Raw genomic sequence first — 15,938 nt, forward strand, 5'->3', positions numbered from 1 at the left:
CTATTTCTGTTTTTGTTTTATGTTAGGTAGCTACAGTCCATCCTTCTCTGCTCAGGCACACCCAGCTGCAAAGACACAGACATACAGACCATTGTCTAAAAGCGCTTCTGACAGTAGCTCCGATGCCTTTAAGGTCTCGTCTCCTTTACCACCTCCACATGTGCCACCTCCAGTACCACCACATCGTCTGCGGGAAAGGATTACACCAGAAAAGTAAGTTAACAGATTTTCAAAAAGTGTTCTCGGTATGTATAGTACTCCAATTATAAGATACCATGAAGGAAAAAATAGCAGCTATAGAATGATATGAATGTAAGGGCTTTACTTAAAGGACAGTCAGGTGATGAGGGGTAATCTTCATAAGCAGTGCAGGCATCATGTATAGTGCCGCCATTTCTTCAACCTGCTGAAGAAGTGCATATTCTTACAAGTGATACCGTTTAAAAGTATTTGTCATTCTCATTGGTGGGATTGTCCTGCTTGTTGTGTTTCAGAAGAATCCATGCTCTAGCAGCTGCCTTGAATAGTTAGTCCTGAGTAGGAGAGACTGCTTAGGATATCCAGTAACAAAGCAAAAGAGTCTAAATGTTGTTTTTAATTGAAATTCAAGAAGAAGCAAAGCTTACAGGTATAGCAGTCAACCTCCATTTCTCAACAACTCAGAAGAGCTTTATGTCCCGTTTTTAATCTCTGTCTCCTTTTTGGTAGACCAAGAAGGTGTTTACAGATTAAAGGACATTTGAGATTTCTCACAGTTTTCCAGCTACACAAAAACAGATCCCAGTGTTTAGTGTCCAGTCTGGAAAAAGTTAATAACTCTGGAAATAACCATCTACCCTTCTGATATACGAAGTGCCCTGTGCACCAACTCTAGACTCTTTTGGCATAACTGTAGATAATATCTCAGACAAAAAGTTTTTTATTTAGTGTTTGCATTCATGAGTGCTGTGCATTAATATAACATTATACTATTCTCCATTTATGTGTGTGAGTATTTATATATTTTAATATGATTTTAAATCACTGTTTGTTCCATTTGTGGCTATAAGCCCATCTTCCCTAATTACCCTCAAGCAACAAAACAGAAGTAGCCCATTTTTTCAGTTTGGACATTGTAAATATTTTTATATGTAGAATTTGAATGATGTTAAATAGTTTCAAATCATTTGCAGTTTACATAAAATACAGTAAGAAAAAAAAAAGGATACTAAGTACTAAAAATTAAGACTTATGATTATGGCTTTTTCTAAAATCTGTAGGTAGTGGCAATTCAAAAAGTAATCCAGCAGGTATGTATACTGCAGATGAAAATGAGATTGCTCGATGATTATTGATTTTGGCTCCTCCTGTTGCTGAAGACAATTTTCAAGTGGAAATGATGGGGGTTAGAGTTGGACTACCTCCCAAAGGCCAAGAGGCTTGAATTTGTTAGCAAGTCATACAGAAGCATGGATCTTGTTAGCAAAAGGCTAAAATGTAGATCTGCTTAGCTTTGATCTCTGAAGTTACATGAGTCATCATCCGGTGCTAGGCCAAATGCCTAGGTCACAAGCTGAGGACTGTTACAATTCCTTTTGTTAAGCTTGAAAATAACTGCTTCAGCACTTAATTTGGATGTTCAGCCTCTCCTTTTTAATCTCCTACTTGATAGGACAGGCAGTGAAAATCTAGGTTCTCCAGGCCAAGGGATGCCAAACATGTTAGTTATGCTTTGCCTGCTGCTGACAGCTATAGCTCATCAATCTTTTCCTGCCATTGGGAGATTCATTTTTTAATTGCCTATGAAGTATGAGTATTTAAAATCTCACATAAGAGGCTTAGGTCCTCATGTATCGTGTTTTTCTAGCTGGGGGCCAAGATATGATCTGCATTAACAGTTGGGCTCAAAAATATATTCCATAAGGGATTATAGGCTAAACATTGTAAATGAAAGTGAATTCAGTGTGAACCAGAATTTCAGTAGCATCCTTTTTTCTTCAAAGTGATATGCAATATAACGGAACTTGATCAGAACATTTCCATTTTCCAGTTTGTTCTTAAAAAAAAAAAAAGTTTTCTCCTCTGAAAGTGTAGTTTTGCCTCAGTGAAAATGCACAATAAAAAGCCATGTGTAAGTTCTTCTCTTGAAAGGTAGGGCATTTTATAAATAGATGCATCTGTTTTCCAGAAATTGCACTGTAAACAAAAGCTAACCCATAGATTTCTTAAGGCATGTGACGTGCCTTATTAGGTCAGGTCACATCAAATTGGGTCACATCAGAAAGCTTGATAGAACTTAACCAGCATGTTATTTCTTATTGTAAATGCAGGAAATAACTGATGAGACTTCCTCTTTCCTTCGCCCATTCTGTGAGTTACTAGTAGATCATTTGCCCCAGAGCTACAGTTATTCCAAATACAATATGTGTAGTGACTACAAAAATGCCATGAGAAGATAGCTCTCACTGTGATAGTAACTACCAAACTACCCACCCAAAATGCGCAGGTAGCTATTAAAACAACATAGTATGTGACTGAAAAAAATATATATATATTCTTTGCATAGAACTATTAACTTGAAAACAAAATTATAATTGTAGAGATAGTGGATAAAGTTCTGTCCCAAAGTTGACTCCAAATTCTTGTTCTTGTTTATCTATTCAAAGTTCCAGGGAAACAGAATATCCTATTTACAGGATATTCAAGAGCAATTCTAATACAGATTAGGACAAAGAACACCTATTAAAGTTTCACACTCTTGTAAAATAGTTCCTCATTTTTTGTTTCAGAAAATTTTGTAAGTTTTTCAGTGTGGACTTAATGTCATATTGCGTGATGACAAAAACATCTACCGTTCTTTTATCTATGTTAGTATAGTAAAAATAAATTTTGCGTAAAGGTGTAGTAAATTTGCAATTTGAGAAGGCATGCCATGGTATTTTAACACAAAATGTCAGGAAAGTTTTTAACTGGTTCACCAATTCAAAGAATAAATAATCACATAGGCTGGACATACCTAGTATTTTTCTTGCAGTACTGAATATACCTACTATAATAACTGCTATAATAACTTTACTGCTACAGTAAAGATGGGATGCTAGGCCAGACATTTCACAACTGAAATCTGGAAAAAGAAACTATGCCTAAATTCATTTGGTTTTGTGTGTATATCTCATTTACAGAGCTGTAAAGGCTATGGCTTGACAGTCAATTAACTCAGTTGTTCATAATTGTTATTTAGAAATGACTGGGATCCCCCTGACAGAAAGGTAGATACCCGCAAATTCCGTTCTGAACCAAGAAGCATTTTTGAGTATGAGCCAGGAAAGTCATCAATCCTTGAACATGAAAGACCGGTAAGAGACATACATGAAATAGTAATATACAGTGAGAGGTTTGGTGAGAGATCATCATTTTATTATTTATCACTGATTATAACTACTCAGATGAATATTGAAAGTCCTTTCTCAAATACAATTTTGCAGCAATTTTTCATTGCTCTTTCCTGATGGGTGTCTTGAAAAAATATGAGTCTGGCTTATTTGCTAAACTTAGATCTTCTGTTTTTTCTAAGTCAAAGAACCACTGTGCAAATGTGATGGATGATGAGTAGAACTGTGAATTAATGGAAGCTGCTTCTTCTAATTGGCATGCATCTCCAGCATTCATTTTCAGTAGTAGCAGTAGCACATATGATTTCTGGTTAATTAATGCATGAGAATAAACAATTTGCATTTTCAGGATGTGACTAATTGTACCCTTAAGCAGATTTTGATCGAATATCAGTAAAGGTAGCCCAGAGAGTCTGTGAAATCTCAATTTCTGAAGGAGTTCAAGACTCACCTAGACCCAGCCCTGAGCAACCTGCTCTGATTAGACCTGCTTTCAGTAGGAGGTTGGACTAGGTGACCTCTGGAGGTTCTTTCCAGTGTTGGTTACTCCATGAGTACCAAGTGTACATGAACATGTAATTCAAAGTCTTTATTACTGCTTTCTGAATAGTGATTGCAGCTGTGGAATTGTTTTACGCGCCTCTTTTACAAAGCTAAGCTTAATGCATGCAAAATGACCATTAACAGAAGTTTTCATTTGTTGAAAGACACATTCACCCAGCCTAATTTACCTTTGTGCTATCTCGATACTTTATTATTTTAGGAAAATTGTCACATATCAATGGCAGTATTTTCTTTTCTTGGGATTTTACTTTGAGGCTGTAACAGTTGAGGGAGTTTAGTTTTAAAGTAGGTTTTTAGGTAATTGATATTGGGTTAGTATTTGTGTATGTATTGCTGTATTACATGCTTGTTCACAGATTTTTTTTTTCTAATTTAAAATAAATTATTCAAATAATTCAATTCCAGAATATGTAATATGTCAACAGCATGAAACACCTGTACTAAGAACCTTTTCCACATGTTTTTGTGGTCTTTGCAGAAATATGACTTCTGTAGCGTGTTTCTGTGAAATTAAGTTCTTGCAGAACTGATTCATTTTTGAAGGAGGGAGTTGGCGTTTCTCTGTGGACTGCTAATTAATCAAACTAATTACATGGGATTTAGTATTTGTTGTCAAGCTGCACTTAAGAAATAATTATATTTAAAAAGCAGTGGCATTTGTTCTGAGCACTTTTTTGGATTGCAACAGTTGCATTATACACTGAGGTAATTTACCAGCCTTTCCAGTGCCATAGAATAACAGCAGATTCAAGTTTTTTTTATTAAAAAAAAGAAAGAAAGTACAGTAATTTTTCAAGGATAGCCTCACTTTTCTAATAAACTGTTTTTTACTAACTTTACGTGAAAAATTATATAGGAATTGCATTATTGATTAATGTGGTCATAGATACAGTTTTTCAATTTTAGTGAACTAATGAGATGACAAAAAAGTGAGCTTTGCTGACTGTTCCTGGAGCCTTTTTTTTTTTTTTTAGTGTGTTTATGCATTTTAATTTTGATGTTCTCAATCAAGAGGTTGGATTTTGAGCTTTGTTTGTTCCTTGTAATATTTTCATGCAGAAAAGCCTTAGTCACATTATACTTGCTGAGTTGCTTCAGTCAAGGGCAAAATCAGACTTCTGTCATCTGAAGCTTAGATCAGTAGCTGATTTAAGAAAATTGAGGAACTTAAGGAAACATCTCTCTATAGAATAAATCTGAAAAGCTGAGGAAATAATATTCAGACAGAATTAAGAGATTCTTTGTTTATGTGTGGTTCAGAGCAAAAGACTGAAAAACAAGAGTCATGGTAGAAGTTATGCTGACATTAGTGTAACTATTAACTAATTCGAAAATATGTGAAATAGAGTAAGTTATCACAGTTCTGGAATTTCTGCTGTTGATAAAGATGATGTTTAGCTTTATGTATTCATGTAATTCCTTTTGACCATGTTACAAAAAGAAAAAGATGTGGTTTCGCTGATGTATTTGGTTTCCTCGTGTCCATTGAATCAGATATGGAACGTACGACTCTCAACTTATCAAAGGATGATCAGCAGAATAGGTGCCAAAAGATTTTCTTGTGTGTCTAGAAAAAGCTGATATCTGAAAACATTGTATCAGTTCCAAATTCAGAGGCAAATTCCGAATTCACAACTCTGTTAGTATTGCATGAGTTTCTTTCATTTTGATCATTTCAAAACATTTTGATTTTTGATATCTAAGAAATCTGTTCTGATTATATTAAGATGTTGTACAAAATATGGATGATAAAAATGAATATAGTTCATTAGTGTTGTAAATGTTGGACATTTATAACATCCAAGTTTAAAACTGTTACTGTATCAGTTTTAGAAAAAGGGGGGGGGGGGGGGGGGAGAAAAAGGCAGAGAGGTTCTCCAGTGCCCCAAAACTTACTCTTATTTTTTTTTCTGAAATTACATCATTTCCGTGTCTACTTTGCATTTTTGATGTAAACGATCTGAAAAAAAAAAACGGGGGGAGATGGGACAATATTTACAACTACCTTATATGACACTAAGCAGGGCAGATGATGTTGAAAGATCAGATTTCCCATTATTAACATAGCTATTACATTGGAAGCAGTTGTGATTAATGTGGAAGTTAGAAAATAGGAAGTATATAATAAAATGAGATTCAATATAAGATTAATATTTAGTGGGAAATTTAATTCACCAGATACTCATTCATTAGGACAAAAGAACATAAGAAATAATAAACCTAAAATAAATGAGGTAGTAATAAACTTTAAATGAATAGATCAGTTAGGAAGAGTTGGTTATCTTTGTTATAGACATAAAAAGATGAGTGAAATTTCAGGTTGTAACATCATGTTGCAGCCTTCTGTCATGAAGCAGGAAATTTATGTTTTTTCTTCTGTAAGTTGACCTTGTAGGAGTATTAGCCATCTACAAAAAGGAGGGGGCTATGGTTGGCATTTTGAGATTGTAACCAAAAGTAATGGAGTGAAATTTAGAAAATTAAAATTTATACTCAATTACATAAAAAAGTGCTCTGCAAAAATAAAAAAGTGACCTTAGCCTGTTGAATAGTCTTCCAAGCAAAGGCAGTTCCTTTTTCCCCCATTTCAATAAGTTCATAAACCATTATGATTTCTTCTAATAACATAGTACTGGTAAGGTGGTACAAAAGTTGTTCTGATGTGTCTTTCAATCTCCATTGTCTGTGATTCAATAAAATGCTCTGTTTTTTCCTTAACATCATCAGGGCCATTGATTTGTTTCCTAAAATGCATGTTTACTTCCAGTAAATAAGTAAATTGTAGTGTAATAATTTAATCTTACTCATATGAATATAAAGTTAAATATTTATTCTTTACCAGTTTCAACCTCATATATATGAAGTAACAACTTCAGATTCTACAATTTGTACATTTCTCTCTTCCTTCAATGAAGCAAGTAAGGAAAAATTTTGGTGTTGCTGTAAAGAAAGACCGAAAAATTGGGACAATCAATAGATGAATTTATTTTCATTGTGTTCTAATCAAAGCACGAAAATATGTTTGTGCTAGTCAGATAAAACTTTGGGGTTCATTTCTATTCTAGATTTTTTATATGTATGTTCAGTATACAAATTTTCTATTGAGTTTATATACAAGAGGATTTCATAATCAAAGTAAATTTTAAAATATTCCTCTTGTCAAATTGCAAAAATAGGCTGTGCTTGCACACTGATGCATCTCTAATTTTTCAACTGTAGTGGTTAATTTGAAATTTTCTTTAGGTGACAAGTTTGGTCACGTTTGACATCACAGCCTGGTTATCAGAATATGCTACTCAGTATCTGATCTCCGATAACACTTTCTGTGAACTAAAATATTTTTTTTAATTGTGTTTTTAAATTGAATTACAAATTCCACATTTAGGTATGTTATAACATTACAAAATATGTCTTCTGATAAAGATATGGAGAGACTAAGTCAATCTGATAGTGGACTTGGAGCCACAACAGCTTTTTGAAAATAGTCAGAAGAAAAAGAAGAAGCTCTATGGAACTAATAAATAGTCAAAGCCGAATTAATGACAAATGTCTCAGTCCATTGTTCCAAAGAGACTTTGGTGTGGTGTTTGAATTTGCAAATGCTAAATATTAATTTGACTATGCAGACTCTATCATAAGAGCTACTTAACCCACCATTTTAAACTCACACATTTGATTATTACCTGTGAATGCCTAACTATGTATATAAAATGAAGCACAAGCAAAGCCGTATGCCAGACTGTAGATATAATTTTTAATTAACCTCAGTATTCTGTACTTGAGTATGCTGATACAGTGCTGTGTTGACCATTTGATGCACGTGGCGAAATGAAAATACTTATTGGTCTTTAAATGGTAAATTTAAAACAAGCAATGAAAATGCTACTGAAAGCTAGCTTAAGGACAAAGTATGGGAAAGTTACTTGGTTTGACTAATAAGTCATAAAAGCGAATTTACCTTCCTAATGCTTTTATCCTCTGTTCCAGCAGTTTGGGAGATACTTTGTAAGACCAAGCCCAAATCATTTTTTAAAGTCAAAATAATTTGTCATAATTTTAAAGCCAAAATAAGAGAGTTAAAATGAGTCTCTTAGTAGGAGAGAGAATCAAAAGGAGTCCTCCAGCAAAACTGAATCTGGAAGCCAAGTGAAATCAATTGCCAGTGGTAGCACAAGGAATGCAGCGTCCTCCCAGGAACTGCTAGGCAGCAGTGAAGTTACGAACTTCAGCACTCTTTGTTTGCTGCCCTCTGCGGTTCAAACTGTAAATAAAAGTAGGACTTGTGTGCATAGAGTTAACTTCACACACTCCCTTGTGCTCTCATTGCATTGGCACACTACCATAGGAGGAGAACTTGAATACTGAGAAACTGCATTAAAATACACTGTTTCCATTTTTTTCCTTACAAGCAGATTTTTATTTTTTATTTTTTAATTTAGCATTCAACTGCTAGCAAGAGTATTTAAAGATAAAAAGGGAGCCAGTTACCATTTCCATTTTAATCTGTTTGGCTACCAGGGTAGAAGCCCAGTGCATCTGGTGGTGTGTTCTCACTCCCTACAAGGAGGGAGGGACGCCAGGCCACCAGTGTGTAGGCATGGGGCTGCTGCTCTCCAGGCAAGCATGAGGCTAATAAAATTGAGGCTGGCTGCCCAAGGAAGTAATGTCAGTAGGCCTGGATTTGTAGTGCCAACAACTCCATGATATCCTTTGCATTTCAAGGGATTTATATCTCAGTAATTTGAAATTAGTCCCATTAAGTGAACACCCATTAGTGGCTGCAGCACATTAACTGGGCTCCCATAGTGTATCTTCTGGTTCAGTTTATGTGAAATAAATTGAATTCGTGTATTCCAGGGCTCCTCTGCAATGAGAAGCACGGTGCAGTAAGACAGACAAGTAAGAGAGATTCCCATCAAAAGGGCATTACTGATATATGAAGTAAAATCCCAAAGTAGATGCACCCAATTGTTGATTTTAACATTTCTGTCCCAAGAAATTAATTCATTGGTATAATATAAAGATTAAAACATGCTATAAATGTTTCAACATACTGTAACTTAGTTAGGAGAAATCATGAAAAGCAGCTGCTTAATACTGTCTTCGCATATTATCCAGATCTAAATTGTGGATTTATATATATTTTTTTAAGGTAAGCAAAAAAATCTGATTATGCCAAGCATTACTGTAATGGGATACTGAGTAAATATAATATGAATCATAGAATCATTTAGGTTGGAAAAGACCCTTAAGATCACCAAGTCCAGCCATCGCCTAACACTACAAGCCCACCATTGCCACATCCTCTCCATCACCTCCCTGGGCATCCTGTTCCAATGCTTAACCACCCTTTCTATGAATAAATTCTTCCCGATATCTGATCTAAGCCTCCCCTGTTGCAACCTGAGGCTGTTTCCTCACATTCTGTCACTTGTCACCTGAAAAAAAAAGACCAACATCCTCCTCGCTGCAGCCTCCTTTCATATGAGGTCTCCCCTCAGCCTCCTTTCCTTTAGACTAAACAGCCCCAGTTCCTTCATCCCTCAGATGAAGTATCTTCTGTATTTTTGAATCTGTTGTATTTTCATCTCTCTATAGAAGAGATTGGTGTATTCCTGAAACCATATATAATCTCGAATATGTCCAGATAGTCTCTAATATCTCCAGATATTGCGTGAACAGCTCATAGATATGTGAGCATCAAGGTAGTTCAAAATTGCTGTTGAGCATTCAATACAGCAAAGTTGGCAGCCCATTCTAGTAACGTCAAAGGCAGCAAGAAAAGTGCTGTAAGATTTTTAATTACCTGAAATGGTCAAGCACGCAGTGTTATCTCTTGCAGAAAACAGAAATAGCTGTGTGATTGCTCTAGTATATTGGTGACAGCTTGACTCGGGAGGAAAAAGTGTTACATACTTAATCACCAGAATCATTCTTTATGTAGGACCTTGTCTCCTTCTTTGAGGATTGCTTTCTAGGTCACACCATAATTAGTGTCTAAGTTCTGATAATTACACTTGTGGGGGCCTAAATTTTAAATTCAGAAATATCTTCAACAAGAGGCTTTTTTTATTCAGAGATCCTTAAGACAAGAGTTCACTGTAATTCTGCGCTGCAAGGCAGCTTACATCAGATCTTACAAAGGAACTGAAGCTGTTTAGAAAATAATTAAGGCAGCCAAGTTTGCAGTGGATTAAACATCCCATTGGGAGCTCTACTGTTTTGCACTGTCATGTTTTCATGCTACTTGAATAAATCTGTCAATTATTCTTCTGCTCATTGAAAAGCTTTCTTAATGCTGTCTTCAGTTCCTACTTAATCTCTTTGCTGTGAAAATTTTCAGATGAAAAAAAAAATATTTCACTGTGGAAAAAAAAACACACTTTATGTCAACAAGTCCATGAGAGATAAAGCATTACAAAATACTGCTAAGGCTAAAATTATGGAATGCATATTTTTTGTTCCCTATTTTTGACCATAGGGTTTAAAATATCCTAGTTCCATTTGATCCCCTGAAGTGGGTTTTTAATATAGTCATGCCTATCTCTGCTCAGTGCTTGCTTCAGGACTGCAAGACCCAGAATGAACATGCTTTGTGAGAAGACAAAGGAGTGAGTGAAAGCAGTAGTGCCAGAATTATGTTGTTATTGCTGATCACGTTGTCTAGCTGAAGATGACAGTCATTCAAAACATTTTCTAAACAAGGAATCTTTAGTAGCCTTAAATGCACTTAATGCAGTTGTGTTTATAGAAGTGGTCAAAGAGGCCTCTTAGCTTTATAAGAGTAATCTTAAAATGCTTAACATTTTCCAGTCATTGGAAGGAATCGCAACAAAAAGAAAAGTATTGAAGTTGCTGGTCAATGACAATTCTTGAACAAGAATATTTTCTGTCTTAAATACCATCTTCATTCTTTGGTTTTATTCCATTGTTTTCCCTGTATTTGGTTTGTGTTTGTGTGTGTGTCCTTGAAGTGACATGGCATTTCTAGCACTTTGCTCAGTGTGTGCCTTTTCCTTCCCTTTTCCTTCACAACTGCTCCAGCCCGATCACGTAAACCCAGATGACATAGATTTAGAAAACGAACCCTGGTATAAATTCTTTTCAGAACTGGAGTTTGGACGGCCGGTAAGTGAGGGCAGAATATTAATATTTAGATGTTAGGGGAAATATTTTAAAAAGGATTTACAAATTACCAAATTTATATCCCAGTAAAATTAATATGACTTTTTTTAGAAGGGTCAATAAAATCATCAAATGCATATAACTTTTTTTTTTTTTTAAGTGAAGCCTAAAACCTGCCAGGGTTGTGACTTTAATAGCTTAAATACAGACTACATATTAGACAAATAGTAGTGTGTAAACGTTTAAGAACAATATAAATTCCACGTTAGACAGAACTGTTTACTAGTCTTTCTAAATCTTTTGCTTTTGGCTGGATTAGGTTTGAACAATTTTTAAAAGCATAAAACAATACTGACATGCCATGCTACATGAGGAGCTTGAGCACTTGGCCCAGGTCCTGGAGAGCGTTCTGGGAACAAGAATCTGTTCATAAGACAAAATCAGAACACACAGCTACTTCAGTGAAAGCAAAAGAGAAAGCAAACTACATATTTCCTTTTAAAATTTGTTGTCCAGTGGTCTGTAGTAATCACTGATTGCCTCTCATCTCCTTTTATCTAGCCTCTGAAGCTGGTTTGTCATTCTTCCATATAGGTAGGCAGAAACAGTCCAGATACGTTCTTCTGAAGAACAATATGTGAACAATGTTTTTGCTAGTGCTGATAACCTGAGAATATAGTGTCTCCTGTAAGATAAAGAACATTGAGAGTTCCCAGCAGAACGTCACTGTGATGCCTTACATTCTTTTGTCTCACAAGTATTAAAAACTGCTAGTATTGATTCAGTCAATCAAGCTGTAAATTTTACCGCCTAAAGTTACTAACGTTTATTAAGATGCTTAATAATTTACAAAATATTGTAACACGGTCTTCCTTCCATTCTACCCATATGTGTCACTCTTGTATCTGATGTTGTCAACACTTAGTTTCTAACTGTGTCACCTTCTCCACGTTTCATTCCTTGCTGCCATTGATTCTCCTCCATTTCATCTCTGCACTTCTGCTTATATGATGCAGCCACCTAAAAAGCTTTTGGAGTATGTTCGAGACAGTTCTTCTGGTGTTTCCAATGAGGTAAATGAATGATTCTTGTTCAGATGATTCTCTTGGAAAGAAGGGTTGGCGTGCTCACCGTTTGTGTCTGTTTGTTAAAATTTAGTGGTTTCCTCCTGATAGTTACGAGATGTTTCTAATTCACAATCATTGTATCTTTGTCTTCATATCTTTCCAGATCACTAGTGCATTTGGATGTTGATCTTATTATCCTAGGAACTGTGAGTCCTTGTCCCCAAAACTTCTCAGAGATTAACACTCAGAATTACACAACAGCCCATATGTCTCTAACTCTTGACAAATTCCCACTTCTTCAGAGTTGGGCAAGTGCGGTGCTTTCAGACATAAATACGTCAGCACAGTAGTATTTTGTATTAAAATATCTGACTGCAAATTGTATATGTCAAGTCAAAGCCTTTGTGGCTGAGCTATCACTTCTCCATTTAAGTATTTTTTGGTTAAGGTTGCTAATCTGGAAACACACAATTGATAATCCTGTTGTAAATTTGTAACTGAAGAATTGGCAGTCACTGTTATTGCTCTGAATAAAACACATCAAGATCAGGTAGTGGGCTGTCATTGCCCTACTCTGAGTGGGAGAGATGCAGGCTTTCATTCCTCCTCCCCTCCCCGCTGTTCTTAGAGTGGTAGGGCAAAAGTCAGTGAATCCTGTAATGATGACTTTACTTCATATGGTGGCTTTGCTTCATTCATATTCATGATTCACTCTCATCTTCCTTTGGAATCTCCAAAAATGAAATGAAAATTGTAACCTTAAATTGTTAATTGTTTTGCACCTTGCTCTGGTTTGGTTTAAGCTCATAATTTTGGAAAAACTTATGGTTGTGAAATTTAGGTGCAGTTCTCTGAGATAATAAGCTTCTAGCCTTCACCGATACTTGGGAGTACTCTATAGATCAGAGAAGACCACATAAAAGTCCTAGTATATGATTATTTGAAATATAATTTCTTTCCATCATTTATCGGCAGTCCTGGCTATCGGGGGAGGTCCCAGTTGACTGGCGGCTAGCAAATGTGACGCCCATCTATAAGAAGGGCCGCAGGGCAGACCCGGGGAACTATAGGCCTGTCAGTTTGACCTCAGTGCCAGGAAAGCTCATGGAGCAGATTATCTTGAGGGTCATCACGCGGCACTTGCAGGGCAAGCAGGCGATCAGGCCCAGTCAGCATGGGTTTATGAAAGGCAGGTCCTGCTTGACGAACCTGATCTCCTTCTATGACCAAGTGACGCGCTTGGTGGATGAGGGAAAGGCTGTGGATGTGGTTTACCTTGACCTCAGTAAGGCTTTTGACACAGTTCCCCACAACATTCTCCTCAAGAAACTGGCTGCTCGGGGCTTGGACTGGCGTACGCTTCGCTGGGTTAGAAACTGGCTGGATAGCCGGGCCCAGAGAGTTGTGGTGAATGGAGTCAAATCTGGTTGGAGGCCGGTCACTAGTGGAGTCCCCCAGGGCTCGGTACTGGGGCCGGTCCTCTTTAATATCTTTATCGATGATCTGGATGAGGGGATTGAGTGCACCCTCAGTAAGTTCGCAGATGACACCAAGCTAAGTGCGTGTGTCGATCTGCTCGAGGGCAGGAAGGCTCTGCAGGAGGATCTGGATAGGCTGGAGCGATGGGCTGAGGTCAACTGTATGAAGTTCAACAAGGCCAAGTGCCGGGTCCTGCACCTGGGGCGCAACAACCCCAAGCAGAGCTACAGGCTGGGAGATGAGTGGCTGGAAAGCTGCCTGGCCGAGAAGGACCTGGGAGTATTGGTTGATAGTCGGCTGAATATGAGCCAGCAGTGTGCCCAGGTGGCCAAGAAGGCCAACAGCATCCTGGCTTGTGTAAGAAGCAGTGTGGCCAGCAGGGCTAGGGAAGTGATTGTGCCCCTGTACTCGGCTCTGGTGAGGCCGCACCTCGAGTACTGTGTTCAGTTTTGGGCCCCTCGCTACAGGAAGGACATGGAGGTGCTCGAGTGAGTCCAGAGAAGGGCGACTAAGCTGGTGAGGGGTCTGGAGAACAAGTCTTACGAGGAGCGGCTGAGGGAGCTGGGCTTGTTCAGCCTGGAGAAGAGGAGGCTCAGGGGCGACCTTATCGCTCTCTACAGTTACCTTAAAGGAGGCTGTAGAGAGGTGGGGGTTGGTCTGTTCTCCTACGTGCCTGGTGACAGGATGAGGGGGAATGGGCGGAAGTTGCGACAGGGGATTTTTAGGTTGGATGTTAGGAAGTACTTCTTTACCGAAAGGGTTATTAAGCATTGGAATGGGCTGCCCAGGGAGGTGGTGGAGTCACCATCCCTGGAGGTCTTTAAAAGACGTTTAGATGTAGAGCTTAGCGATATGGTTTAGTGGAGTACTTAGTGTTAGGTCGGAGGTTGGACTCGATGATCTTGAGGTCTCTTCCAACCTAGAAATCTGTGATACTGTGATACTGTGATAATCATGTTCAGTAAGTCTGTGTAAAATAGCTGTTAAGTAATATTGGTTTTCTCTTTGTTGAATTTATAAGGACACTTGTATTTTAGAACATTAGAACCATCATGCAAACAAAACTGTTTGCTGTTTAAAACTTTGTCTACCTTTTCTAACTTTATTTTCAGTTACCATTAAAGCCTTGATGCATGAGAACAGCTAAAACGTTGGCTTAACTATAAATATATATGATTTTTTTTTTTTGTAGAACTGACTCAAAGTATTCAACAAAGTCTACATTTGGTAGTTTGGGATGTTTCTAACATTTGATTGTTTTTGTCAGGAAGCCTTTATCCACATGGGGCAGTCTTGGACGTCCTGGAAGGTGCCTACCTAGCTTTAGAGATTTGGGGGGGGTCATGAGTCAATACATGCCCAAGAGCTGATAGGGCAGCTGCTAGCAGTGCTACCTGCTCTTGGAAATAAAAAAGCAACCATATCCACTGCTTGCTTTCAACTTTCCCCTCTAAGCCATTTCAATGTGGCTCTGACTGTGGGTAGAAGGCATAAACTCCACACGGCCTATGGATAACAGTGTACATCTGTGGTAAAAATCAGTATCGTACAACAAATGTGCCTCCGTATGTGCCTTTCATAAAGAAAAAACTTCAAAGATAGCATCAGAGAAGGGGTGACAGGGCAAGTTATATTCCTGGTTATAAGAGTATCAGAAAGGACGGAAAGGAAAAGCTGTGTAGTAGGCCAGCAGTCTATTTTGGCATGGCACACACTTCTCGCTGTCTTAGGCTGATCACTGACACGCTATTTATGGCCTGGGGAATGCTGTGGATAAAGAAGTTCTCAGTGGTTTGGTTTCAGTTGTGGGTTACGTATTTCTTCCAAAGGAGGCAGTGGGAGCTCTACTTGCTGTGGGATTTACGTCACGGTCTGCGTAGCCGTGGAGTAGCCCTGGAGCCACTGCACATGGTGCACGCTGTCACTGCCTCAGCTGTTTGGCCAGGATCTGTGACAGATGGTATCAGTCTGGTCTCTAATGGCAGGAGTGGCACCAGCACAAGAAGGCCTGCAATGACAACTGCAGTGTTTGTACTGCCTCATGCAAAGGTTCCAGCAGGGACTACCTGTGAGCCTGAGGTCCGTCTGCTGATACCAGTGTGCAGCAGTGACTGGTCAGCAAAGCTGAGATTGATAGTGGTGGCCAGGTTTGAAATAATTCTCTGGAATTTTCCAGGGCATGCTCAAAAGATATTTTGTGGGTATGCCTTCTGCATGGGAAGCACACAGAACTGATGCCGTTGCGTCACTGTTGTGTAGCAGCGTGAGGAGAACTGGGGTTACACTACCTGTCAGTGCGAGCAGCTCTGCTACTGCTGACTTTTATGGTTTT

The 15,938-nt window shown here is 38.0% G+C and overlaps 1 protein-coding gene across 9 annotated transcripts in view; it reads left to right on the forward strand.

Moving 5' to 3' along the window:
* Positions 1-15,938, forward strand: part of SORBS2 (sorbin and SH3 domain containing 2) — a 160,021-nt gene that overhangs the window by 109,992 nt on the left and 34,091 nt on the right. For 7 of the 9 annotated variants that reach the window (XM_080590132.1, XM_080590135.1, XM_080590134.1 and 4 more), the window contains 2 exons: positions 27-213; positions 3,221-3,335. In XM_080590132.1, the coding sequence (XP_080446258.1) occupies positions 27-213; positions 3,221-3,335 (302 nt within the window). Of the gene's footprint in view, positions 1-26; positions 214-3,220; positions 3,336-10,979; positions 11,064-12,076; positions 12,134-15,938 lie in introns of all 9 variants that reach the window. The other 2 variants (XM_080590138.1, XM_080590139.1) reach the window with 1 other exon arrangement.

The sequence above is a fragment of the Anser brachyrhynchus genome (assembly GCF_964034855.1).
Source record: "Anser brachyrhynchus genome assembly, chromosome: 4".
NCBI classification, from domain to species: domain Eukaryota; kingdom Metazoa; phylum Chordata; class Aves; order Anseriformes; family Anatidae; genus Anser; species Anser brachyrhynchus.